The sequence below is a fragment of the Pimephales promelas genome, chromosome 1, assembly GCF_988280905.1.
Source record: "Pimephales promelas chromosome 1, fPimPro1.hap1.1, whole genome shotgun sequence".
Lineage (NCBI taxonomy): Eukaryota > Metazoa > Chordata > Actinopteri > Cypriniformes > Leuciscidae > Pimephales > Pimephales promelas.
The window spans coordinates 5,545,540-5,573,264 of record NC_142769.1 but is presented as its reverse complement, the minus strand read 5'-3'; the positions used below and the strand labels follow the sequence as shown (position 1 = coordinate 5,573,264).

General features: G+C 38.0%; 2 protein-coding genes across 2 annotated transcripts; both read right to left on the bottom strand.

Moving 5' to 3' along the window:
* Nucleotides 1-307: 307 nt before the first annotated feature.
* On the bottom strand, nt 308-7,402 carry cyb5b (cytochrome b5 type B). Its single transcript, XM_039690770.2, has 5 exons — nt 7,006-7,402; nt 2,923-3,051; nt 2,767-2,793; nt 1,755-1,786; nt 308-1,666 (listed from the first exon to the last, which is right to left on the bottom strand). The coding sequence occupies exons 1-5, from the start codon at nt 7,192-7,194 to the stop codon at nt 1,576-1,578; spliced, it is 468 nt and encodes a 155-aa protein (XP_039546704.1). The 5' UTR covers nt 7,195-7,402; the 3' UTR covers nt 308-1,575.
* Nucleotides 7,403-21,602: 14,200 nt separating this feature from the next.
* On the bottom strand, nt 21,603-26,557 carry LOC120492715 (adenosine receptor A2b). The gene is made up of 2 exons (XM_039690956.2): nt 25,571-26,557; nt 21,603-22,065 (listed from the first exon to the last, which is right to left on the bottom strand). The coding sequence occupies exons 1-2, from the start codon at nt 26,370-26,372 to the stop codon at nt 21,746-21,748; spliced, it is 1,122 nt and encodes a 373-aa protein (XP_039546890.2). The 5' UTR covers nt 26,373-26,557; the 3' UTR covers nt 21,603-21,745.
* Nucleotides 26,558-27,725: the final 1,168 nt, after the last annotated feature.

Here is a 27,725-nt window from a genome sequence, read left to right as displayed (position 1 = left end):
CTTCTGCTGTTGAACTAAAAGAGCAGATAGTGACAGAGATTAACACATTTGTACTCAATTAAGTTGTGTAATTTTTATCTCTAGAATTAAATTATGTGATCCAATAAAAACGTGAGAATGTCATTGACATCTATGCATATAAAATGCACACAAATATGAACATCCGAACATCAATTGTTAGACAAAGCTGAATACATTGACTCAGCCTGACAGGAAAATAAGTAATTTGCACAGATCTTGAGGCAGGAATGATTTAAAAACATAAAAATAAAAAGGCAAAATATGACACTCAAGAAAACATGGGAAATTGGCCTAGTCAGAATGACTCATTCATGTTTCATTAAAAGCAATATTGTTTGAGAAGAACATACAATGGAATATTTAATAACAGACGTACACAACAGAAGCAAACACAAGTAGACATTTTGGTTTACTTCTAGTTTTGAAGTTGAACGGTAAAGGCAGTAGAAGAGTAAGCACTTGCATATAATGCTTTTACATGACCTGACCTTTCAAATAAAGACAGTCAAGCTAGAAAATACATGCAAGCAATGCTAAGAACAATTCGTTAGAGAACCATATATAAGAACAAAGTTGTACAACAGTTCAAACTCTTTCACCAACATTTAAACGAATGGTAAAAAAAAAAAAAAAACTCTCTCAAATGCATAATTACAAATGGACTGAGTAATGTCAATTTCAAATTTGCAGATACAGGTACCACACTAGAAATCTTCATTGTAAGAAAAAAAGCATACATTCCGGTAAAGCACTGTATGACTAACGTACATTTCTTACATTTCAGCATTTGCACATTGTCTGAATGTTGAATGACAACATTCACGCAAAATCCTATGACAATACGAAACAATGACAATATTTTCTAGTTTTCCTTAAAGGGATAGTTCACCCAAAAATGAAAGTTCACCCTCCACACATCCCAGAAATATTTATCCCCATAAAATACAAACATTCTTCAAAAATATCTTCTTTTGTGTTTTTGCAGAAGAAATAAAGTCATAGCGGTTTGGATCATCATGAGGGTGAGTGAATGATCATTTTTTTCCCGAACCATCCCTTTAAACCATGTTGTATTTAAAATAGAAATTTCATTTTAGTACCGTGACTCCATGCTCTTCTCTTGGAGATGCAAATTTCAACTCCACTTGAATCATTTGGTCAAAATCTTCAGGTAATACATTGACAAACACCAACTAGCAGCTATGTGAAAGCTGTGGACATGTGATTTGTCAAAATGCTCCCCAAAATAGGATTCATCAGCAAAAGCTGGACCATACCGGACCTTCCCAACTACTCTCTAGATTAATTTAAAGTACATTTAAAGAGACAATGATCAGAGATAGTATAATGCAGCAGATAAAGTCCTGCAGACAGAATTGTGGATTCTGAACGCTGGTAGAGAAACCCAGTCAAAAAGAGCCAATGGGCTATAGACCATTTCCAGTCAGATGAATAGAAACTAAAGAAGAAAGGATGAGCAGGAGTTATCTTATAAGCTCACTCCCTTAAACAAGTCAAGGCCTCCAGACAAGAGAAATACAGCGGCGACAAAGTTCAGGACGATTTGTGTTCCAGCATGTAGTAACGGTACATGATGCCCACAAGCACAGCAGCAACGGCAGGAATTACCCAGCTGGTCAATGACCTGAGCAAAAGACAAAAAGACGTTTAAAGAAAAAAAAAAACCACACACGTGCACTGTAGTTCATGCAGAACTGAATCGGACTTCTTACCCTGACTCCTTGGAAGTTGTGATGTAGACATCCTAGAACAGAAAAGTGATAAAGCGAGGAAACATTAACAAACCGCAACAGACGTGTTTGATATGTTTTTGCATTGGTCACTAGACCTGTCACGATAACAAATTTTGCTGGACGATAAATTATCCAAGAAATTATTGCAAGAAATTTTTTTTTTCCTAAAGACTATTTATCACTGAAAATGGAAAACATTTTAAATATCCACAATAAATGAACAAAAAAAACAAAAATAAATATATCATATATATTAAATGATCGATCGTTTCGCTAGATAAGACCCTTATTCATCGCCTGGTGTTGTTTAAAGCCCTTAAAGGAGTAGTTCACTTTTGAGAAAACTTTTGCTGATAATTTACTCACCCCCATGTCATCCAAGATGTCCATGTCTTTCTTTCTTCAGTCGAAAAGAAATTAAGGTTTTTGATGAAAACATTCCAGGATTTTTCTCCATATAATGGACTTCAATGGGAACCAAACGGTTCAAGGTCCAAAAGAAACTTTCAGTACAAACTGCAAACTGTTCAAAGGGCTTTAAACGATTTCAGACGATGAATAAGGGACGGGTCTTATCAAGCGAAACGCTAGCTCATTTAAAAAAAAATATTAATAACAAAGTTTAAGTTTTATAAGCTCAAATGGTCGCCTTGCTCTGTTCTGCGATGCACGTTCGTGACTCTCCTGTTCGAACACATTCATCAAAATGAACAAATCTTTTTACAAGTCAATTCGTTCGTTGAATGAACCAAATGACTCGGAAAAAGATTTGTTCATTTTGATGAACGAGTTCGAACCGAGAGTTGTCACACTAGTCTCTTTGGTAGAGAGAGAGAGAGAGAGAGAGAGAGAGAAGAGGAAAACAAACAAGCATGCAAATAGAAATTACGCATCAAGCTCAATTTTTTTTTTTGTGTATCGATTTCTTGACTATCGCGACAGGCCTATCGGTCACAATGGTTCAAAAAGAGTTCTTAGAATTGTTTTTTACCTTTTTTGATTCTTTCTTTCGATCATCCTAAAACAGGAAAGTAAGCATTATAAAAGTTCATGAATTTGCAATATTTTAATGATTCATTGTATTACTATACTCATATTTGCAGATGTGTTTTGTCCATAGAAATGCATTATAAAAATCAAGCACTACCATATGGAGTTCCCCGATGTAATATTGCTGGAGCATCTCTCTGGCATCAGTGGAATGACCCACATCCTCGAAGCTTTCTGTCGCATCTGAACCTGCTTGCTCCAGCAGAACCTCTTCACCTCCTGGATGCTATGAAAGAAAAGTTTGTATCCTCTGAACACAACCACTCTTCATTGATCAACTATCCTGCACATCCCATAAATACAGACACATGTAACCTCTGATCTCATTTTACAATATCTGATTTTGATGTTACACAATGGTGAGAACGTGAACCATCCAAGCAACTGACGTCAAATTTCTTTTGTAAAAAAATTATAATAATTACATGCATGTTAACTGCAAGGTTAAAAACCAGGAACCAACCAAATTTAGTTACTGAAATCAAAATAGACAATTATTGTTTTTCAATGGAATATTGCCGTATTTATTATAAATCATTCATCCACACACACTTTTTTTTTAATTGTGCTTCATAATCTTTAATCAGAGTAACTTCTCTCCCTCTTCTCTGGCGACGTGTTCACTGACGTGACTGCGTGGCTACCCGTCACTCACATGAGTTTGACCAATAGCAAACCACAACCATCCAAATTAATTTCCCATGAACAAAATCAAGTCCCGCCCTACATTTTTTCATGTTCGAGTAGCCCTTTTACTCAGATATACATCACAATAGGGAAAAAACACTATCACAACTTCTGTTTTATGCCGCCTTAAAAAAGGAACTGAAATATTTAACAGAAGTTTCTGGTAATGGTTCTGCCACAACACCGAAATAAAATACTTTAGGTGGTTCAAGGGGGCGGAGTTGGATCCAGATCTTAGGTGTGGAAATGGGTAGGATTAGGGGTGGGGTTAGGGATCAGGGGGTGGAGATGGGTAGGCTTAGGTAAGGTGGGAGGAGTTGGATCTGAATCCAACTCCTCCCCCTGGATTTCATGTTCTGCAGTAGCCGCGTTTCCACTGCCGGGCTAGGGCTGGGCCAGAGCTAACAGCGAGCCGGGCCGAGCTAGTGGCCTCGGGCCTCAAGCACCGGGCTTGCGTTTCCACTGCCGGGCCAGTAGCCCCACAGCGCTGCCCCAGACCCCGCCCCTAACACGCCTTTCAGGATCAAACGTCATAAAACCCAACCCATTTCAGCGGGTATTATGAATTAATTTATTTTTTAAATTAGGAAGATAGCATGTATATTAACTCAACTGCCGTAGTGGCTGCAATAGTGTCCCGAGACCAGTACAGGCGATTCTCCATTTCAAGCAGCGATTTTTTGCGCGATATAACAAGTAGGGCTGCGGGCACGTTTTCAAGTTATTCATTAATCGTTAACCGAGGCCCATCGGTTAATACTCGGTGCATAGTGTGCGCGCCGCAACCTCGAGATACAGAGTAAATTTTTAACACCTTTAATAACTGATTGGACCCCATTTGAATAATTTCTAGAAATAAAACGCAGCAAGTACGGAGCAGTTAAAGCCCCATTTCCATCACCCTTCAAACTGAAATTGCCAATTGAAAATAAGCAAAACGTCCATTTCACAAAAACTCCGTGTCTGCAAATAATAATAATAATAATAACCATCATCATCATTATTGTAACATTTTATTAGGCTGCATATGTAGAAGACGCCTTTATCCAAAAAAGGAACAGAGCACAAATAAACACAATATTTTTGACAAATATCAGCGCATATCCAGTGTGTGTGGAGCACGCACTGATGGCTGCGAGACGCCCATGTGAACAGTTTAATTGCATTTCTTTTAGTGGAAACAACTTAAAATACTCTTTAATTTCTGGTCATACAGAAAATAATAATACATTATTCGCAAATAAATTTATTTATAACAAGAAAACGTTGTGCTTTAACAATTAATCAAGACGCGCTTCATGATCTCCGTGAACTGAAGCGCGAGACCTGAAACAGCCACCGCATTCGAATTTGTTCGTTTTAAATTGGACATTTAAAGCTTTAGTCTACAGGGGTTTGTAGATTAAAGCTTTAAATGTCCAATTTAAAACGAACAAATTCGAATCGAAAGCCAATATCTTCTATGTTTATGTAGCTTAATTTCTCTCTAAATGTGCATCCGGAGATGGAGATATGTTTTTAGCCGAAAATCATTTAGAAAACAATATTTTATTAATAAACAATTAATGCCTCGTTATTTTATATTATTTTATTATCAGACACATTTATTATAGCCTATAAATCACCCATAAATCCCCTTATAGGCTGTGGTTACGGCTCTTCTCATTCAGCACTGCGGGGAAAATATCATTTCCAGGTTCTAATTTGGCCTCAGAAAACCAGTAAAATATATATTTTTTTCATATTAATTTGTCAAATATTTTAAATGTTTAAGGGGCAAAAAAATCAAACAAATATCTGAAAATTCGTCGATATGTAGCTATAGCCTAACAATGCGCAGCATTTGGCATAGGCCTACAGTTCAAATTAAAATGTTATGCAATTTTAAACGGTTAATCGGTTAAACATGGACACCCCTATGTGCATCTTGCTTCAGATCATAACGTTCCATAACACCGATAAACTCCGCCTTTTACCTTGAGCACGCCTCTAGCCCGAGCTGGCCCCCTCTGGCCCAAGGTATTCGACGGGCCAGAAATCCTGGCCGTTGGCCCTGAGGAAGCCCCGATCAAGCCCCGGAAGTGACAGTGGAAACGCGACTGGCCCTGGCACGCACTAGCACGGCCCGGCCCTGGCCCGGCAGTGGAAACGCGGCTAGTGAGGACCATCTCAATCAAACACTTCAGATTCAATTGCAGCAGTTACTAAAAAATTTGATAACGCAGAACTCAATTCAATAAGAAAATTTTAATTGACAAGACTTAAAAATACACCCAAATAATAAACTTTCTCTTTGGCGTTTTCTTGCTTCCCTATTGTGGCGGTTCCTCAAGCAAGAAAACAAAAAGTAGGACGGGACTTGATTTTGTCCATGGGGAATTGATTGGATGGTTGTGGTTTGCTATTGGTCGATCTCATGTGAGCGACAGGTTGTCGTAAACATAGTCAGTGAACTTACTATACTGAATGGTTGTTCATATTACAACATTACATAAATTATAGAAGTATTTTATAATCGATGCATTATATAACATCACATTTTTTTGTTTAGTATTATTGAACAAATGGAGTAACCCTATGGACTGCTTTTATGCTGACTCTAAAAATTGTGTGAACACACCTTTCTGATATTGAATCTGATCGGCTGTAAACTGATTAGATATAAATGACAAGAACAGTAAATGCAATATGAATTCTTCTTTCTTTCAAATATTACTTTTCATGTTCAAGAAATGACAGTGGCTGTAGCATTTCTATCATAAAGAGGTGACCATTTTGACAGGTGACAATTTTAAACAAGGATTTGATCTTCTGTACGTGTAACACCACCATGCCATTGACGCCCTATAGGCGTATATGCAAAGCATACCAAAATAATTGTTATAGACCCTAATTCACACGATTTTATTACCGACTTGCTCGTTTTCACAAGCTTCTTGTAAGCAACACAGTAGTAGTGAGTCATATTAAAATGAAAAGAAATGTAGGTTGTATAAAACTCCAAAACGTGACAAAGGATTTGAAGGAAAATAAATGTGTCAGAGGTGAATCGCACACGCTGGAATCGTTCATTTCACTGTGACAGTTCAACGTGACTGGGGCTGGGCTAGCCGGGTAGCTATGTGGCTAATACCCAATCATTCAAAGCCTTCTTTGAATTTTGCTAAAAAAAAAAATAAATAAAATAAAATAAATGATAAACGGTGTTGGCTAGTTTATTCCTTCAGAGTGTTGTTTACCGCACTGAGTCTAACGTTAGTATGCTAACACACTGACCGGGCCAACACAAACTTTGATGTTATCTTGACACTTGGCAGCAGCTTATGTTTTGAGTCTAGTCTGACATTCCAGAGTAAATTATTCAGAGTAGCTCGTGTAAAACATATATATGTGATAGAGAAAAGTCAAGTAAAATCATGCAGGGTTTAGTGGTGTGTGGTTGCACAGTGTGAGCTGTGGTCTGGAGGACATGATGAAACTCCAACCGTCTTACCTCCTCCATGAAACTTGTGATATCGTAAACTTTATCGTGGATGATCAGCCATGTGTCTTTGATCATGTTATGGGCTTGAATCTCTTCGACTGTGTAGTATTTCACACCGCTCTCCTCCGATGTGCCTGTATTTTCTTCCTTTATGATCTGATTCTCTCTATTCACTGAGCTCTCAGTTTCTTCCCCCATCTTCACTCAGTTTCTCTGGCGCTTCTCTGCTGGGGTTCAGTGGAAACCAGTGCGCTGGTTTTACCTGTAATCTTTTTGCTTGATGCTTGTTTTACTATTATTATTATTATTATTATTATTATTACACGCAATCTATCCTTATTCTAGTCCAACCGGCACACCATTTCACCACCAGTCACGAGAAGAGTCGACTGAATCCATTCGCTTCAACTGAACCAACCAATCAGCGCTCAGTTCACTCGGTACACGGCCAGTGACGAATCCAATAGCAGCCTATCAGAATCATGAGCAGAGCATCGCGAGACCGTGAAACGACTGGAAACGTCAAACCACATGCGTCAAACGCATGTTTTACGCACAATGGCCTCACGTTACACAACCCCAAAAGTCTTTAATACTGAAAAGTCCTAAACACATTTTTGGTTGTATGTATATTTTGTGACTGGGTTGTGTTTATCATCAAATTTCTATTTAGAAGTGTAAAAAAACACAAAAATCTGCCTGTCTAAAAACAAACACAAAAAGGGTTAATTAAAATCAAAGTTGTTTACGTACAGTGCATTTTTAAAGATGATAAATAAAAACGTAAACTTTAATACACAAACCACCCGCCAGAAAAAAAAAACCTGACTTAAAGGGTTTATGACGTCATAGGTGTTAAAATCAAAGACAGATTGAAACATATTCGTCTGTGGTGTGGTTACTGATGCAAAGTCGCTTATATCTTTTTGTTGATGCATATCTTCACAAGAATGAATAATCATCATGGACTTTGAATGGGTGAATGGATTTAATAGGCTATTTAAAGGGATAGTTCCCCCAAAAATAAAAATAATCATAATTTACCCGCCATCATGTTGTTCCAAACCTGTATAAGTTTCTTTCTTCAGTTGAACAGAAAAGAAAATATTTTAAAGAATGTTGGTAACCAACCAGTTGCTGGTCCGGGACCAGTGGTCCCCATTGATAGTATTTTTTTCCTACTATGGAAGTCAATGGGTGCTGAGTAGTTAGGTTACCAACATTCAAGATTTTCATGTTTGGGTGAACTATCCCTTTAAGAAATATGTCAGAAAGACCCATTTTTGTACTTTAGTTTGTAATGTTAATGTTAAGAAGTAAAAAGTTATTTTTGACTTGTAAATGTATGTCTCAATTAGCACATTCAAGTACCGTAATTTAAAAATACCCCAAAACAAAGTAATAAAGTAGCCTAAAATTAATTATCACCCTTGTGTGTTTTAAATTTTTGTGGTGGTGTGTTTTATTATTTAAATTAAGGTTTCAGGTTTGCCATCTCAAAATGAATATAACCGCTGCTATTGTTTTTTTTACTTGTAGCCTTTTTTACTTGAAACCAAAACTTTGCTACGATTTTTGCAGAGTGCTTGAGCGCAACCTCACTCATTTGCATATCTAATCAGCTAGTGATAAGTGCCATGTGTCCTCTAACTCTACTGATATCTGTTTAGGTGAAACAGATGAAACATAATTGGTCTCATCTGTGAAATGGCTCATTAAGAAAGCCCATATGTAGGCCAATGCTAAATTTGTGGACATTCATGTTTTCACAAATTGGAATCGACAGCGTCTACGGTGAAGTTGAGCGTTAAACCCATAGCACTAGACAGTAACAGAAATGGACACAGCGACCCCGTTGATTTCAACCATAAAACTACCAGGTGAGAAAACTCTACTGAAATAGTTTCCCAAAAGGTTATTTGCTAAGATTAATATCTTGAGAGACTGTCGTCTTTATGAAGAATTTTATATTTATTTAGTTTGACACTTTTAGTTCAAGTGTAGTTTGATTCAGCCCTCGAAAATGCTACTGCTAAAAACAGTTGAGTCACAATTAAGATATTGGCTTAATTTGAAATTCTATCTTTGCCATAGAAATGGGTAAAATACTATAAAAAGGAAAAATACTATAAATCCTATGGTAAACCTGTTGGTTAATGGGCTAGTTTCTTTATGTTAGCCTTCATTGAAAACTAGTTGTTTGTCATGCAACTTTTAGTTTCTCAAATTTGAATTCATAAAGTTTGTTCCCAGAGTTGACTTCTTTCATTAGTTATTTTAAGCATGCATAGGGTTTTATTACATCTTAAAATGTTTATTGCATTTGCATTATTTTAGTGTAGTGGATCATTTTGTGTTAGTGTTACAAATCAGCTTATGGAAAAGTTGTTTGTAATTGTGTTTTCTTTACCACCTGTTATTTTTGGCAATATGTTTTAAAGGTTCATTTTTATTTTGTCTTTATCACCAGTTCCACTCATTCATGCAGGAGCAAAATGCCAAGATGTGCAACTCAGACACACGACGTCCCAGGTTGAGCCTGCTTTGGCTTGGTTTGGAACTCATTTCATTGGCGGAGCAGAAACCGTAAGTAGAAAATGTGTAATTTTGTTTCCTTGACTGTTGTATAAAGTGATCTCAGTCACAGTGGTCTACACTGAGATCATGCAATTTATGCAAGTGAAAAATTCCAATGACAATTTATTTTGTGGGCTAAGGCAAGCTATTGTATGCTTTCTAAATTGATGTTTGTTTGTACTTAGTTGACTCTTTTGAGGGATGGACTTCTCTCTGACACTGGCACAAAGCTTGAGCTGCTCTTCTTCTGGATGAAAGACATCCAGGTCATTATTGAAGCTAAAGTGCTTTAAATGAGCCCCAGATTGGACCACAAGCCTTCCCTGGACCAACCTGAGCTATCTACACCGGTTACCATCATGGCTAGGACATCACGGCTTCTGTTATGACGGTTTTGACAAGGACCCTATTTTACTCTCTCTTTTTCACTGGGCTAATGCAAGTGTTTAATGCAGTGTATTGGGTGGTAAAATGTGTCCCTCACTTGCTTACTCTTGGACTCCTTTTTTTATTTTTTATTTAATGATATTGACTTAATTTATTTGAATAGGGTGGTGTTCGGTTTCTCTCCAGTGTGAATTTTCTTGTGTGTTTCCAGATCTCTCTCTATCAGAGATGCAGAAACAATGACTCTTATCATAATGTGAACACTTGTTGGGTTTGACTTCAATATGGATTTGATTGCTATCTCACTCTGATTGCAAGAGTGAAGTTTTGGGTTGCCACAGTGGGGTAATATCTGTTTTAAGTGAACTTTTAGTTTTTACATTCACATCACCCACGTGTCACTATTGCTTTTAATTGTATTTTAACTTGATGTAACCTGGTTCCCATAATGTAGCTCATTTAACAAACAAATTAATACAAAGAAAGCTTTTTTTCTTTGTATTAATTTGAAAGATCTGACAATTAAGGCAACCAGGTTACTTGACATTTAAGTTAAACCAACAAATCATTTTAATATTTGCACCCGGTCAGGCCTTTCCCTCCAACCACCTTTTGTCACTTTCACGGTCCAGCACATCCCAGATCTGTTTGTAACACTAAAGTCACTTCACAGAATAAAGATTATAAATGGCAATTTGAAATTTCACGGGGTTTTTTTATATATATATTTTTAAATCCCGTACCTGTTACACTGTGCTTTTAATTGTTTTAACCAGACTGTTCATTGTGTGTATATAATTGTTTCCACACTGAGGACATGTGAAAGGCCACTCTACAGTGTTTTGGTCATGAACTCAAAGTTTACCCTTATTTCCCATGTTCCCTGATACTTTGAATGATTCATGAGTGTTTCAAGGAGAGAGCATGTCTTAATCCTTCTGTGTACTTTGACTTGGATTTTTGTAATGGCTTTTAGATTACAACAAGTGATTTGTTGGTTTAACTTGATGTAACCTGGTTTCCTTAATTGAGTTGATTTAACAAGTTAATACAAAGAAAGCTTGTGCTTTCTTTGTATTAATTTAAGGACCTGATAATTAAGGCAACCAGGTTATTTAACATATTAAGATAAACCAACAAATCCTTTTTAACTTTGCACATGTTCAGTCCTTTCCTTAATCACTTTTCACAGTCCAGTGTGTCACTTCACAGAATAAAAGAGAAAACGCAAATGGTTTCAAGTTGTTTTTATTATAGCTGCTTTAAATTCTGCCCTTTTTTTCTCCACCCCTCATGTTGCACAACTATACTGTAAATTAGTTCCAGCCTTTTCTAAAAGCAGTACACTTTATTAAAGCTATTAAATGGGGACTGCAATTGATGCCATATAGAACCATTTTGCGTTTCCAAAAAGAAGCTTTTAGTGACTGGATATTTTTTTTTTGTCTTAATTTAAACATTTAGCCAGTAAAGGATTTGTTAAGTATTCTTAGTGGAACTATAAATTGCAATAAACAACTTTTAAGAGGGTATAACTTTTTGTGAGGAACTGGCTGTCACGTTGAGTATTTGCTTAAAATCTAGTAAAACCCCAATAAACTAAAGAACTTTGTAGTGGCCTTGGCTGACCCTAAGTAAGTGAAGAGATTTTATACATTCACTTAAATCAAATTACATATATATTTGGGACCTTGAACAAAGTGTAATTCATTCTGATAAAAATTACACCAACATGAGACCCAGACAAACACAATACATAATTTGACATCCACCTCTTCCAGTGTATCACTTCTTTTCTAATTCATGTGGATGAAATCTAATTCATCTAATCTAGAGATGCACATTAAACATCAAATTTGTTCTAATTGGCTGTGGTTAGGAAGTCATACAGTTTTTTTTTTTTTTTTTAATGGCATTTCATTGAATCTGGTTATTACATGGGGAGTCCTAAAATGTTATCCATTCAATGAGGTCTAAAAATCTAGTGTTGAAAGAAATAAAATTGGCCACAAAGTGGCAATAAGTACATTTAGTAAGCATCTTTACACTCTTCGTCTGTCATGGGAACACACAAACAGACACCGCCAGTCTGTTCAGACAAGTGTGTTTAAGATAGATCTATGCCTAGTCGCCTACAGTAAATCTTGATTAAATGGTAACATCACTTGAACTACACAAGTTTGTCAAACCTGATGATGATGTCCAAACAGGTCACATGATCAATGTCACGTTCACTAATTGCAGTGTTTCTCAACCTTTTTAACTCCAAGGCAAACTTCTTATTTGTTACATTAAACACAATTTATGGCAACACAAGCGTTTGTTCTTCGTGCATGTCTTTCTCTGGCAGAAGGACAGTGGGCAAAACCTAAAAACTAATGGTACGTACACAATCTGCATAATGGCACAAGCAGACAAAAACAATTGAGTTGGAGACAAGCAGACAATAGAGTATCAGAACAGAAGAAAGGTGGTCCTGCCTGGTAATCAATGACCCTGTTTATTTCCGTCCGAGAATTATTATTTTTTTCTAAGCAAATCAGCGATTGGGATCTCTGATTAGCTAAACAGCTGGTAATGTTTACACAGGAAATTGGATGGTGATCTTCACTTTCTGTTCCCTCTAGTGCCATATGGAGTGATGCATTATGATAATTCGAGAGATGAATCACAAGTCAATGCCTCTATGGATTTTATCAAAATGCATGAAACCCCATTCTGTTATGATGCGGTTTCATGTTCATTAGAGTGCTATCTCGTAAAAAACCTGTGAATCTTTAGCTGAATTAGACAATAAGTCATTGTACACCCTATGGCCAGGTCTTTAAAGCTTTATCCTCTCCTTTTCTACATCATCTGTACCTTGTGGTCAATGGCAACAGAGTGTGTACAGATAAGATGTGAGATGTTTAGAGGTTTTATTGAACTCCGTACAAACTGGGAAATCTCATCTGGAAATGTGGCCTGACTCGATATGTCACCACAGCAACAGATCGTCGTCTCCACAGCCTGACGGGTCAGAGAACATCCTAGGAACACAGGCCTGATACAAACACCCAAGGTCAAAGCTCACTGCAGAGGCGTGACAGCGTTGATAATTAAATCCACCCACGGTCTTTAATACACCAGAGCATCTTTTGTAGCAGCGAGCTGGATAGTGCTGTTAAACGCATCTTGCTTTTCTAGGCTCTCAAGGTTTTGTTCGTTCAGTCGTGATGGAATAGTGCTGTTGAATAAGATCGACTTCAGCAGATCAATGATGCATGGAGGTACAAGAATAAAAAAAAACTTGTGAAATTCTCAACGAGTTATAGAAGATGCCACAAAAGTTAGAACAAAGAAAATTACAGAAGCAGTTTCAACAAACGAATCACGGTTTACGTATTAGAATAATTGATTACAGAGAGTTTTATTTAATTATTTTGTTACTCACAAATTGCAATTTCTACCCAATAAAATATTTTAGAGCTTGACAACAACTGTCAATAAAGTGTGTATTTTTTTATTTTATTTTTTTAGAAATGTAAGACTTCTTAAATATTTGACAAATTTCCATTACTTTTCCAAGTCTAGAAATCACACTTTTAAAATTACTAATATATTCAGGTTTTCTAGGAATGTGGGAACCCTGGTTATTAAATGACAGGAGTATTAAAGGGATAGTTCACTTTGTAATACATTTTTGAGATGTTTTAGCTTACCTCAAGGGCATCCAAGATGTTGGTGTCTTTGTTTCCGCAGTCGTTAAAATTTTGATATTTTTAGGTCAAACTGTTCTTGTCTGTTTAGTCATATAATGGAGGTCTATGGTCACCACCTCAAAGAGCATGCACAGAAACTTTTTTCACACATTTTTCAGTGTGTCTGTGTGAGGTAAAAGGACATGAGCTGTTGAGGCTCCGCCCTCTGTGCCGGGAGCAGCATCAGTTTATTTGAATTTTAAGGGACAGACACAAATGTGGTCCGTTTTTGTTACCCTCAAAAAGTGACAATTTTAACATGCTTTAAAAATATATATATGTGGGGTATTTTGAGTGAAACCTTCACATACACACTCTGGGGACATCAGAGACTTATTTTACATCTTAAGGGCATTTTTACCACCCCTTTAAAACTTTTGTGTGATATTGAATTCACGCCACTAGGTGTCAGCATGACCGCTGTATAGTTCTGTAAAACAAACAAATATGGCCAGGTTTAATAGAGATGTATAGTAATGAGAATGTAAAAAGAGGCTATGAATTGCTATCATTACAATCAGTATAATTAGAATCGTGCGTTAGCAGGTCCAGCTGGCACAGATGAAGCTATCAGATGTCACTACACATGGCTAAATCTCAAATAATCCTGAATTATGATGAGCTCTCACGGCCATTATGTGCTATGAAGTGTTATTTGTAATTTCAATGGCTATCTACATTTTTGCAAAGCTCCAAAAACGTGATTTAGGAATACAATTTACTTCTGTTTACAGCTGAAATGAACACTAGTGGCCGTAAAACAATTTACCGGTAATCCTTTTCACACAAATTATGATTCCTGGGGTAGAGTATCAATTAATAACCCTTATTTCCATGCAGTTACTTACATTAAACAAAATTATAAATGCAATATTTTGTTTCCCCCCCTATTTTTCATGAGCTGAACTTTCTATTGTAAGCCCGACTCAATCAATCCAATGGAGGCATTCGATCAGCGGGTAAAGGTCTCTCCGCGTGGTAAAGTAATTTGATTAAATGAAATACGTTTTTTCATGTATTAACTCGTTATTTCATCTGACACTATCAATGAAAAGGTTTTAAAGATATCTCTGCATCATTAAATATGAGTGAATGTTTGACTATTCTTTAACTCTTTACTGAAAATAATGTCTTGGTCAGTTAGAATAAAATCAAATGTTTACAATTTAGTAATATCAGGTAAATGTATCATGGCAATTTCATAATCAGTTCAAAGATAATTGATATAAAACATCAAATGCTCTGGAATAAAGAAAAAAGATGCGAGCCTCGACATTATGAAATACATGATGCAATACGCTTCACATCACAGGCTAGTCTGGGTTACAGAATCGCCCTGAGCCTCTTGTTGCATTTCATTAAATAGGCGGAAACCTCTTTAACATGGAAACATCTGCTAACAATGCAAATTTGCATTCAGAGGTTACAACTTTTGCGAGCAGGATGCCATTTGCCTTGAAGATCCACCCTCATTTGTGTGCAAGTTATCTCTAAACTCTTAAAAACTTTATTACCTTTTGTTTTACTTCTTTGGGAATGAGACCTTTGTATCAGTCACACTGAGACATTTCAAATGACACCAAACATGGGTAATACTGTATGATAATTATTGACATTAAAACATACAGATTTATGGGCGGTGTGAACTTTACAAGAGAGAGTTCAAATATTAATTTCCTTTGTTTTCTCAGAAAGTAGCCCTTTCTTCCAGTTTGTCCAGTCTTACACTATGTACACACAAAAGGCCTATTTCTCTCAAATATTGTTTACAAATCTGTCTAAATAGGTGTTAGTGAGCACTTCTCCTTTGCCGAGATAATCCATCCACCTCACAGGTGTGGTATATCAAGATGCTGATTAGACACACAGCACAATGCCACAGATGTCACAAGTTTTAAGGAGTGTGTAATTGAACTATGGCTAAGCCACGCCCCCTCCACTCACTCGGACAAACAGTCAACATTTGGGGACAGGCACTATGGCAGCTCATTTCACAATTCACAAAAAGCAATTGGTGATTTTTGGAGACAGAAAAATTAGATATCATCTCGAAGTCACCTAAAGGGCCTTAACTGTGCATTGGAGGGTTATATTAATAATTTGTTTGTTGAGAAGATCGATGAAAAGCTTCAGCTCGAGGCAAATATGTACAGGTCACAGTGTAAACGTGATAAACCGCATCACCGTTTGGTGTTACAGTATTTACATGAATCATTCAGCACAACATTGTTAACACTGCGGTTATTTACAGTCTACAGATACGTTAATGAAGCTAAGTGACACGATGTACACCGAAGCTAGAAGCTAACGTTAAGGTTTTCTAATGTTAGGCTAACGTTAGCCTTAACGTTACATTAGATTTTAAAGGTAACGTTCAAATACGTTGTTGACTTAACTTAGAACAGACGTAGACATCCTTGCTTAATTTATCCACGTTTAGTTGGTGTTGTCTACCGCATAACTTAATCCAGAGCAGACATTTATCTCGATTGAGATGTGGCTTAGGAAAGGGTAAAAAAAAAAAATACACATTGTCGCCCAGCCTCTCAGGAGCCTAGGAATTTTAAACTTAAAATGACAAGAAAAATGAATGAAAACTGACTAACTGCGATACATTTCAATGGACTTGGAAGCAGAGAATGTCCAAGTGTATTCGGTTAGCTGCGCACTGTGATTGGCTCATCATGTTTGAGGGCGTGGCCTAGCCATAGGTCAATTGGTTTGGATAACCAAAGAGTTTCTGCAAAAACTGGGAAGCTCATCTGCATGCTCGTCATCCTCATTGGAGTCTCTACCTGACTGCAGTTCGTCATCGTAACTTGAAGTGGGCAAATGCTCACATTCGATGGCATCTGGCTCTTTGGAGAGGTGTTCTCTTCACGGATGAATCCTGGTTTTCACTGTACAGGGCAGATGGCAGACAGCATGTACGGCGTCGTGTATGGGTGAGCGGTTTGCTGGTGTCAACATTGTGGGTCGAGTGGCCCATGGTGGCGGTGGGGTTATGGTATAGGCAGGCGTATGTTATCGACAATGAACACAGGAACATTTTATTGACGATATTTTGAAAGCACAGAGATACCGATTTTTGTGCCATTCATCCACGATTATCACCTCATGTTGCAGCATGATGATGCACAGCCCCATGTTGCAAGGATCTGGACACAATTCCTGTTCTTGCATGGCCAACATACTCACTGGACACACTGGTCACCCATATAGCATGTTTAGGATGCTCTGGATCGGTGTATACGACAGCGTGTTCCAGCTCCTGCCAATATCCAATCAACTTCGCACAGCCATTGAAGAGGAGTGGACCAACAACCAACAACCTGATCAACTCTATGCGAAGGAGATGTGTTGCACTGCGTGAGGCAAATGATAGTCACACCAGATACTGACTGGTTTTCGGAGCCCCCGGAGCCCCCTTTATCCAGCAGAGAAAAGTAGTTTGCTATCATCTGGCCATACAGTGGTGGGATGTTTTATCGTTTCATTCAGTCTGTAATTAAAACAGCACGATGCGTGAGGGCTCGCGCTCTTCAGAAACAATCACAGAATATGATAGAGCTCGTGTTTTAAAGCGAAACACACTGGAATGAATAATTCGCTGCAAACGCAACACGAGTTCTCTTTGCCATCTCTGATCATTGTAGATGCTTCCGACGCTTTCGAAGACCATCTAACTGTAAATATGTGACGTAAATTACGTTAATGGCGCAATATCACATGCTTCAGTATTGTATTTGCGTTAGGGATTTTAAAATTAATCGCATGCGTTAACGTTGACAGTTTTACTAAACAAAAAAAGTATTGAACTATTAAAACAAGTAAATTGGGTTATTATGAATGCCGTCTAATGCGAGTTCTAATATGATATGATCAATTCTCTAAAAAATGAGTAAATGAGCTTCATTTCCTTCACTGTCCTTGCTGATCAGGGGTCCTTCGAGTGTTTCTATTTGGTGCCCTGCTGCCCATAAGGGCTTCCACGTGATCTAAAATAGCCTCCTACATCCTAATCATCCTAATTGTGTCACCATGACAACAAACAGCTACAAAGTCACTGCCATGTGCAATACTGTCTCCAGATTTGCTGTTGTGAAGCTGGTCTAAATGCATATTTTCAATTCAAAACAGCCATATCTAAAGAGGTGGTATGTCCTTTTCAATTACAATTAATCTCTGATGTCCCCAGAGTGTGTATGTGAAGAAAACATCCTACGGAAGCCCTGAACTGCAACCTAAAAAAAAATAAAAAAATCTGGAAAATAAAAAAATCTGAAAAAAAAAAAAAAAAAAAAAAAAAAAAAAAAAATCGAGCATTTCAAGATTAAAGTCGAAACATTTCGAGAGACGAGAGTACGACAATACAGTCTTCCGTAGAAGCTGCGCGTGTGTGCTTTCCATTGTCTCACATTGCCGCACACACAGGCATTCATAATGGCAAATAGCGAGTTTCACACTGTGTGTGTGTGTGTGTGTGTTTTGTTTCAAAGGAAATTCAACAGGTGCCAATCTAACAGCAGGCTACTACGGAAGCCCTGAACCACAACCTAAAAAAAAAAAAAATTAGTAAAAAAAAAAAAAAAATTTCAAAAAAAAATCTGTAAAAAAAAAAAAAAAAATCTAGCATTTCGAGATTAAAGTCGAAATGTTTCGAGATTAAAGTCGAAACATTGTGCATTCACAACAGTGCGCGTCCACTGGCTCAGAGCGCGCGTGTGAAGTCGAACTGCCATGGATAAACAAAATAGTAGCTTTTTACTTTTATCTGGGCTTTCAACAAAATTCTACACACGTCACACGCACTAGTGGCAGTGTTTCTGAGGTGTTTTCGTGCTCGTCTAGTCAACACTATCTGGGTCGAGAACACAACAGTAACTGTTCGGTCTCCCTCTTCACCGTAAATACGCTCTGGATACATTTTAAGTAGTGCATCATTCTGTATCCAATCATTTGGCCGGATCCTGTGATTTCCTAAGATTTAATAACCACTTATGGTTGAGGAGAGATTCTCTGATATGATTGTAAAGTACTTTGAGTGTAGGCATATATGAAACAAAGCGCTATATAAATGCCCTATTCATTCATTCATTCCATACCAACTACAGCTAAAAAAGTGAAATCATAAAATCAACCACCCCTTTAAGGAAAAAAGTCAAGTAGTTTGCATCATTGGATGTTAATGTCAATCGTTTGACATTTCCATAGCACAATATTTGACATGTATTAAATGTTTCACTTTATACTCTCAACATTAAACTGACCTTTAACCACCAAGGATGCTGGAAGCTGATTTGATATGCCCATGATAATAGGATTTATGTTAGACTTTATCCTCTTAATTTTTCTCCATTAGCCTTCAGAGAGCAGAAAAGGGCAGGTTATTTCTGGTTACATAAACAAGGATCACAAAAGCAGATTCTTGATTAAAAGACTTTTTCACAGGATTCCTTGTAGCCTACAGTACTATGAACTCAACATTTTTACCACAGTGCATGATTTGTACGCTAATTTAGGTTCGCATTACATAAACAGCTCCATGGTACAGCATTGCACCATTTTCTTCATTACAGAACGTATAGGAGAAGAGCTGAATTGAACTTATCTTCTGCAACTCTATGATGGTCTACAGATGATGTTGCTGAGCCAGCACTGAGATTCACAGCTGATGTTCCCACATCTCAAAAAAAGAAAGCTCACAGCGCATATTCTGCAGCTTTTATGTGGGCCGTTTACCAGAGCCATATTAAAATTAGTATTCTACTCATTCTTAAAGGTGCATTGCGCAACATTTTTTTCTAACCCATACATGCTTAAAAAATTGCCTCATGGGCTGAATGAGCCCTTCTCTGATCACTGCGATTGCCTCTATAATCCTGTACAGTAAAATAAATAAGAGGGATTTGGGACGGACTTTGAGACTGGGCATGAAGTCATGCGCGTTCACGCTCGCCTGGCTATGTCTGGCAGGGTTGTGTATTCGCCGCCATTCTCCGTATCAGCGAAGACAACTCGAACGACAAAACTTTAGTCAACTTTCAACAAAAGTAGAAGATGGATTCAAAGAGAACGGCTTGTAGTTCATTCCAAACCCCAACGCAAACTCCACGTAAGACAAAGAAAATAAAACTTTTGTCTAGTGCCAGGCGCCGGAATAAGACGAGAGTCAACATCGGGAAGCTTTCAACAAATGGAGAGATCTCCGGTCTGCTCTAGAACTCAAACGGGATCCATACAAAGTAATAACTTGTATTGTTCATGAACGTGTTTCCATAATAATACAGTCATAAGTGGATACAGTAAGCACATAAAACAGTTCAACGTGGAGATAGATGGAAACAAAAAACGAAGTTTTCTACCCCCGTTTTCCCCTCACAAACAAATAAGTGTGTAATTAACTCAAATGCCTTTCTTTCATATATATATAAAATGACTTGCAGATTTATAACGATTACCTCTAAAGACATTATGACTGTAACAAAAGATTTGTGCGGCTGATTCTCCTTTGGTTCATGAGCCCGCACACCTCTGGTTGCAGTTTCGCTTGTCGCCAGAGGGGGCATAGTTCTGCAAAAACTCAGACTTGCTCAATGCAACTTTAATGTTAGATGTATACAACTGAAATATTTTCAATACAAATATAATTGTATAATGCAACCATTCGGTTATTAAGCAGCTTTTTAGAGAAATTTGCCATAAAACCTTCAGTGAGCAATCGAAAAGCAACACTGGTGAGAAACTATATATAGAGTAAAATACTTTCATATGCTGAGCTGTACAGTAAACAACCCGCAAAAATGCAGCATAATTTGAGATGCAGGAACATCTGCGGCAAACTTTGGCACATCCCTTACATATCATGCTCCTGAGGTTTAGCCATATTAACCACTATAAATGTAATGTTCATGAATCATATATGAGCAGAACCTCACATCAAGTTTTCTCTCTTTTCTCTCAGTAGACGGGTATATTTTCTAAACTACTTGCTCAACACCTTAATGTTCCACAAAGCACTATACTACACTACCAGACAATTAAAAAGACAATTTATGCCTTTTTTAGTAACTAAGACCTGATTTTTTAAGTCAATCATAAAGCCAAACCAAACAGTGATGCTTTAAATATAGGCTTTGACGCTTTATTTTACAACAATTAAGTCTTAACATATCACAAACACTTTTATAAACCATATAAAAAATTATTTACACATCAAAAACCTTTAAACTTTTTGTAATCAGTCATTCTTTCTGGGTTTATCACATTAACAGATCTTTATGCACCCTCCACCACAGGATGTATTTTTCCCTCAATTTAAATTCATCATTATGCAACAAGTGCTTATGCTAAAACAAACTTAAAATCCAGATTTACAGTTATGCTAGCACAACGCAATCGATAAGACGCACCCTTGAAGCACGACCACTTTATTCAGCATTCATGTGGTTTATTTACAGTTAAACTGACCCCGTCCGACCCTGACCAAAAAACGTACTTAATTGAACATAAAAATTAATGTTTGCTTCAGAGATGCAATGGAAATGTCATGAAACAGAAAAGGTTAAAGCCAAAAGGCATATTTGATCTGACCTTTACATTACGTACCTGGCTAATTACTTCCCCTTCTGCATAAACTGCATTACTGAGATTTAAAGGTTAAACTTCCACAGCTGCTTTATATTGCGTTTACGAATAGATAAGGAATTGTGTGCAAATGTTTCAAAGGCTCGTTGCATGTTTAACCTGCAATGGCGAACAAAGACGCAAAACCATTTGGGGTTGAGAAACAAGACTTCAATGAGACTAGGAAACCAGGTCTGAGTGAACATGAGAAGGTGCCATCAAGAAGTTAAAAGGCACAAATAGCGTTAAACTAAAAGAGCATGAAGCTATGGAAACATGAGCATTTCCCAATGCTAACTTGTGATTAAAAAGACACTTATTGGAGAAAACTCTGTCCGAGCCGGTTAATAACATATCAGATGTCTTCAACTTGACCAGAGCTTTTAAAACTTCATCAGATCACAAGAATAAAAGGATTCTCAGGCCGGCTCTGGTTCACGCATGTTGGTCTGATGTGGCATGATCATTAGCAGAGCGAAAGTGGACGACACGCTAGAAAACCGCTGTTGGACAGAGTTATTACTGTTCCATCCAGAGGATTCTACAGAGTTGAAGCAACTAGAATTACTGTCAGAACCTGGACAATGTCCAAGACAAAGTCTCTGAAGAACCAGATGGAATTTCCTTCTAAAGCTATGGTTGATCCAGAAGTAGAAGATACAATTGAGGAAGCCATTGGAGGTTGGTAACCACACAGCAATGAACTCAATCCATTCTGGGACACCACTGCCTGAAATCGCTGTGAACAAGGGAAGATGCTTTAATTAGGACTTATTTTTGCTTTAATATGTTAGCATCATGGGATGCGCTTTGGTCGATCAGGTCTAAAATGCTTTGAACTCGTCCATTTTGGACCACATCGGGTAGTCGAAAACGCTTTTGACTGAATTGCTTTCGTAGTGTAAATGCTCATGTGGTCGAATAGCAACAAATGACCATCTACTCTCTAACTACTGAATGCGTAACCATGGGAAGAGCTCTAGCCAAATAGGATTTAAAATTTGGGTGGAGACGAAAAACATACTAAGCACAATGTGCTTACCAATCAGCACCATTCCTGATTTTGAACACACACTCAGTGTGTGCACCTCATTGCATTACACAAGATCCAGGGGGCGGAGTCAGATCCAGATCTGAGGGGATGGAGTTGGGTAGGTTTAGGGATCAGGGGTGGAGCTGGGTGGTTTTAAGGATCAGGTGGTGGAGCTGGGTAGGTTTAAGGGTGGGTTTAGGGATCAGGGGGTGGAGCTGGGTAGGTTTAAGGGTGGGTTTAGGGTTCAGGGGGTGGAGCTGGATAGGTTTAGGGATCAGGGGTGGAGCTTGGTAGGTTTAGGGGTGGGTTTAGGGATCAGGGTGGAGCTGGGTAGGTTTAGGGATCAGGGGGTGGAGCTTGGTAGGTTTAGGGGTGGGTTTAGGGATCAGGGGGTGGAGCTGGGTAGGTTTAGGGGTGGGTTTAGGGATCAGGGGTGGAGCTTGGTAGGTTTAGGGATCAGGGGGTGGAGCTGGGTAGGTTTAGGGGTGGGTTTAGGGATCAGGGGTGGAGCTTGGTAGGTTTAGGGATCAGGGGGTGGAGCTGGGTAGGTTTAGGAGTGGGTTTAGGGATCAAGGGGTGTAGCTGGGTAGGTTTAGGGTGGGTTTAAGGATCAGGGGGTGGACCTGGGTAGGTTTAGGTATATGTAAGGTGGGAGGAGTTGGATCTGGATCCGACTCCTCCCCGTGGATTCCATGTTCTGCAATGAGAACCATCTCATCGTTTTCTCAGGTCCATATGTACATTGCGTGAGATTATTTCGTCCATCAGAAAAAAAAGATCTCAAAAAGTAATTTGCTCATACAGTCATTTTATCTGCCCATAGGTCCTTCCCTTGAAGAAATCAGGACAGAAGTGGTTGAAAGAGGACAAAAGAGACGGATTAAAACTGAATGTGTCTCCCAAGTCCACTTGATCTGATCGACCAAAACGCATCTTGATACCAGGTGTAAACAGGGCCTATATGACATTTACAAAGCAGTATCTAATCCAGACAGTCAAATGTAAGAAATATCTGACCTCAAGGTTAGATTAAAAAGGACAATTTATTAATTTATTGTCAGTTGCTCAATTTATTGTCATTCCAAACCTACAGGGCTTACATAAGAAAGCAAACTGATATGTTGGCTGACAGAAATAAACAAATCAGAAATGCACTTGATTTAAAACATTTTCTTTTTTATCGTCACTGTAAAATATATTTTGCTTTTTGGATTAGATAAGTGTTCTAAAATAGAAGCAAATAAAGTGTGAGATTACACTTAAAATATACATCGTGAGTAATTCCAATGCTCTGTCCTGTGTGTTGATATTTAAGTGTATGTATGTGTGTGTGTGTGTGTGTGTCTGTGTGTGTGTGTATATATATATATTGTGTATATATATATATATATGTGTGTGTGTGTGTGTGTGTGTGTGTGTGTGTGTGTGTGTGTGTGTGTGTGTGTATATATATATATATACATACACACACACACCATTTGGAAATTTTACCTCATTTCACTCATTGGTTTTGACTAATTCAACTATTTATTTTGCTTATTCAACATTTGCATTTCTTTGCACCCCTGAAGTTATTTAACAGAAAGCTCAAACTGCTCTATTCCACAACCAAGGGCTGTCAAGCAAGTGCCATGGGCAATTTAAAAGCCATGTTGGAGGGCTTCAGTCTCCTTGTCTTGTCTTTTATCTCAGCTTTCCTAGGTCTCTGTGATTATCTCTTCATGTCTGCTGAAAACAGCAGCTGCAGTAAGCTAAGGTCATTGCATGCAGAGTCCTTCCCTTATCAGTTTTTTTAACATTTATTTCCCCCTCTCAAATCAGTGATGGACCAGCCATAGGCACCATAGCAAAAAATCAATATATATATATATATATATATATATATTTAAAAAGCATGGTAAATTCTTTTACTTCTAAAAGTATTTTAGAAGTACTTCTAAACCTTTCATTAAATTACGTTAATTGAACATTTACTTATAAATTAAAAACCATAAAATGCATTAGTAAAATATAACTGATCTGTTAAAGGGTTAGTTCACCCAAATTTAAATTATTCCATAATTTACTGACCCTCAAGCCATCCTATAGGTGAATATGACTTTCTTGTTTCAGCCAAACACAATTTGCGTTATTAAAAAATATCCTGGCTCTTTCAAGCTTTATAATGGGAGTGAACGGTACTGTACCTTACATTTTGAAGCCCAAAAAAAGCACATCCATCCATCCATCATAAAATTAATCCATATGGCTTGAGGGGGTTAATAAAGGCATTCTGAAGCGAAGCGATATGTTTTTGTAAGAAAAATAGCTATTCTAACTTTACCAACTATAAATCCCTTTTCAGATAATGGGCGTACTGGGATGACTTTAACCCTGACTTTAACCCTAACCCTGACTTTAATATTATCTAATGGCCCCGAGTTAACATGAACTAAAATGAAAAGGTTGTATTTTTAAGTAATGAACAAAACAAAAGATTAATACCGTAACATATTGCTCATTGTTCGTAAAGTGGGACATTATTGTAAAGAGTACCAAAGCAACTAAATACACTAAACAAAATACACTACCTCTTCAAAATAATCCTTTATGTATGAATGTATGAATGAAAGTTCCTCACCACAGTGCCTTAGATAAAACGTATAGGCCTAAGAGTAAAAAAATAAAATAAAACCCTTTTACTGTTTTGGATGAAAGGCACTTAAAATTTAAGTAATGTTCCAATCCAAACCTGTAGGAGTTTCTTATGCTGAACACAAAGGAAGTTATTTTGATTAATATTGGTAACCAGACATTAGATGTCTGACTTCCATAGTAGGGTACCATCAACGTACCATAACTGTCTGGTTACCAACATTCTTCAAAATATCTTCTTGTGTGTTTATTAACAGAAGAAAGAAACTCATACAGGTTTGGAACAACTTTGATAATATTAATGATAATATCGTGAGTAAAAGATGACAATACTATCATGTTTGGGTGAACTATCCATCCATTTAAGGGGCTGTAAAAGTAACGTTAGGCCTATTTAAGACAAAACAGTGGAAACATTGAAATGAACTACTTTTATAGTGTTTGTAACATTTAATCAACGTTGACTTCCATTCTATACAAAAATGAATAAAGAGCAGCTTGGATATTCCGCTAAACATCTGCTTTTGTGTTTGGAACAACAGGAGAATGAACAAATGATAATCAATCAAGATCTCACCATTGTAAAGCATGATGACCATGCAGGGCGTCCAGCAGGTGTAGTAAACGGTCATGACTGGCACTAGAACGCGTAGTGCGACTTTAGGCCTGTATCCTCCACCCCAGCTGTGTCTTCTCAACTTTAACCTCTGTCTCTTGGCTGCTATCCACAGTCGGAGGTTACAGAAGGTCATGATGGCCGAGCACGGGAAGAAGATGAAGCACGTCAGCGTGAGGGAGTAAGTGACGTTGCTGGAGTACATGGGGTTGCAGACGAGAGACGCTCTGGAGAAGTGCACTTCAATGATGCCCGCTGGGAACGAGATGGGAACGAGGAGGAGAGGAGGGAAAATCCACGCGAACGAGATCAAAAGCAGAGCTCTTCTCCTGGTCAACACGGTGGAGTATTTCAGAGGGTAAAACACCGCGATGTATCTTTCCAGACTGATGGTTGCGAGCGTGTACATGCAGGTGGAATAAATAGTTGCGTTGAAAAACGCCACGACGTGACAGAAGGGGTCCGGGCCCTTGTTATATTCCTTCATGAAACTCACGCACAGATTTAGCGGCATGATAAGCAATCCAAACGCCGAGTCCGCTGCCGTTAACGATAACAGAAAGTAGCGAGAGTTTCTCGACCACCCCGAAACAGCTGAAGCTATGACCATCACCACGGCAATGTTTCCCAAAGTTATCATCACTCCCAAAACTGATATAATTCCAATTTTAATGGGGCGGTGAGCCTCCAGTGTCCTCTGTAGATCCGTCACATTCAAGTCCAAATCAGATGATGCTATGGAGACGTTTATGTCGGACATCATGGCGCATTAATCAATGACCCATGGTGATTTGAAAAATGCTTATTTTTCAAACAAAGATTAACTGTAAGCACACAAAATCTACATGGCAAACGCTGCCTCCAGGAAAGATGAACACCTGTGGAAAATCAAGCTCAGTCACGTGATGCCGCCCTGTTGTTAATTATCACATTACAGGTGACCCGTTTGTGAACGGCGCAATGGTGCGTTCAAGTCATGTCGAGTAGAACGCACTTGAACGCCACCACAATGTCGTAAATACCAGTGGGAAGCTCGGGATTTTCTCTAAAGCCCACTGAGAAACTGAGAAACATGGCGGAATACCACAACACTTAAATATTATGCAGTGATATTGTCAAGGTTTTCTTATTTACAGCAGAGTTAAGCGAATTGCCTCCACAGAATAAATTTAGCAGTGGCTTCATAAATTAATTAAAAACATTAAAAAAAAACAAAGTAGGACATTCGATGCTCATTTCTTTGTTCTTCATTTTCTAACAAGAGTGTAAGAATCTTGCCTACTGTATTTTTGTGTAATGAATTAAGAGAAAGTAGGCTACACCGCCATCTTCTTCCGAAGAAAGTGACTTGAACGCACTACCGTCGTAAACACAACTTCCCACCTCGTAAGTACGAACTTCCCCAGGAGGACTTTTTAAAGTCCCCATGAAATTAAAATGGAAGTTTTTTGGGCTTTTAGGCTATGAATGTTGTCTTACTTTTAACTGTGTGCTCTAAAACAATGACAAAATTCGCATTTAGAAGATGTAAGCATTCAAAACTTACTGTTTCTCACTTGGATATGGATTCAATATGGAACAGTAATTTTTATGACATCACCCTGCACTTCAGCATCTTGTCAGATTTTCTGTGCAATCAAATGCTCTCTCCAGCATCCCGCAACCAAATGGACTGAAGCTGCAGCTAAAATTGATTACTTTTTCACTCATTTACTTTTTGTACATGGAGAACGGCACATAGGGATCGAGTCATACCGTGTAAATATGCTTTCCATTGGGGAAAATTATGTCTGGTTTCACATTAGTGTCACATGAACCACCACCCCAAACAGCGATATGATGTCGGCCCATATCCGGCCCACGTCTGGTACACGTTGAATCCACATGTACCAGACTCTTCTCTTCTCTGATGATGACGCGTTTACTGACACAAGGGCGGGATCAACCTGTCACTCACATGAGATCGACCAATAGCAAACCGCAACCATCCAATCAATTCCACATGGACAAAATCAAGTCCGGCCTACATGTTTTCTTATTCGAGTGCCGTTTCACACGGATTTATATTACAATAGGAAAGAAAGGACCTATCACATCTTCCATTTGATGGCGATAA

Excerpts from the sequence above, each read along its gene's own strand:
- cyb5b (XM_039690770.2), bottom strand. The coding sequence starts at position 7,194 with ATGGGGGAAGAAACTGAGAGCTCAGTGAATAGAGAGAATCAGATCATA. Across the intron at positions 2,794-2,922 it reads ACATCGGGGAACTCCATATG|GATGATCGAAAGAAAGAATC; the intron begins GTAGTGCTTGAT and ends TTCCTGTTTTAG. Across the intron at positions 1,667-1,754 it reads ACAACTTCCAAGGAGTCAGG|GTCATTGACCAGCTGGGTAA; the intron begins GTAAGAAGTCCG and ends TCTTTTGCTCAG.
- LOC120492715 (XM_039690956.2), bottom strand. The coding sequence starts at position 26,372 with ATGATGTCCGACATAAACGTCTCCATAGCATCATCTGATTTGGACTTG. Across the intron at positions 22,066-25,570 it reads GGTCATCATGCTTTACAATG|CGATTTCAGGCAGTGGTGTC; the intron begins GTGAGATCTTGA and ends CCTTGTTCACAG.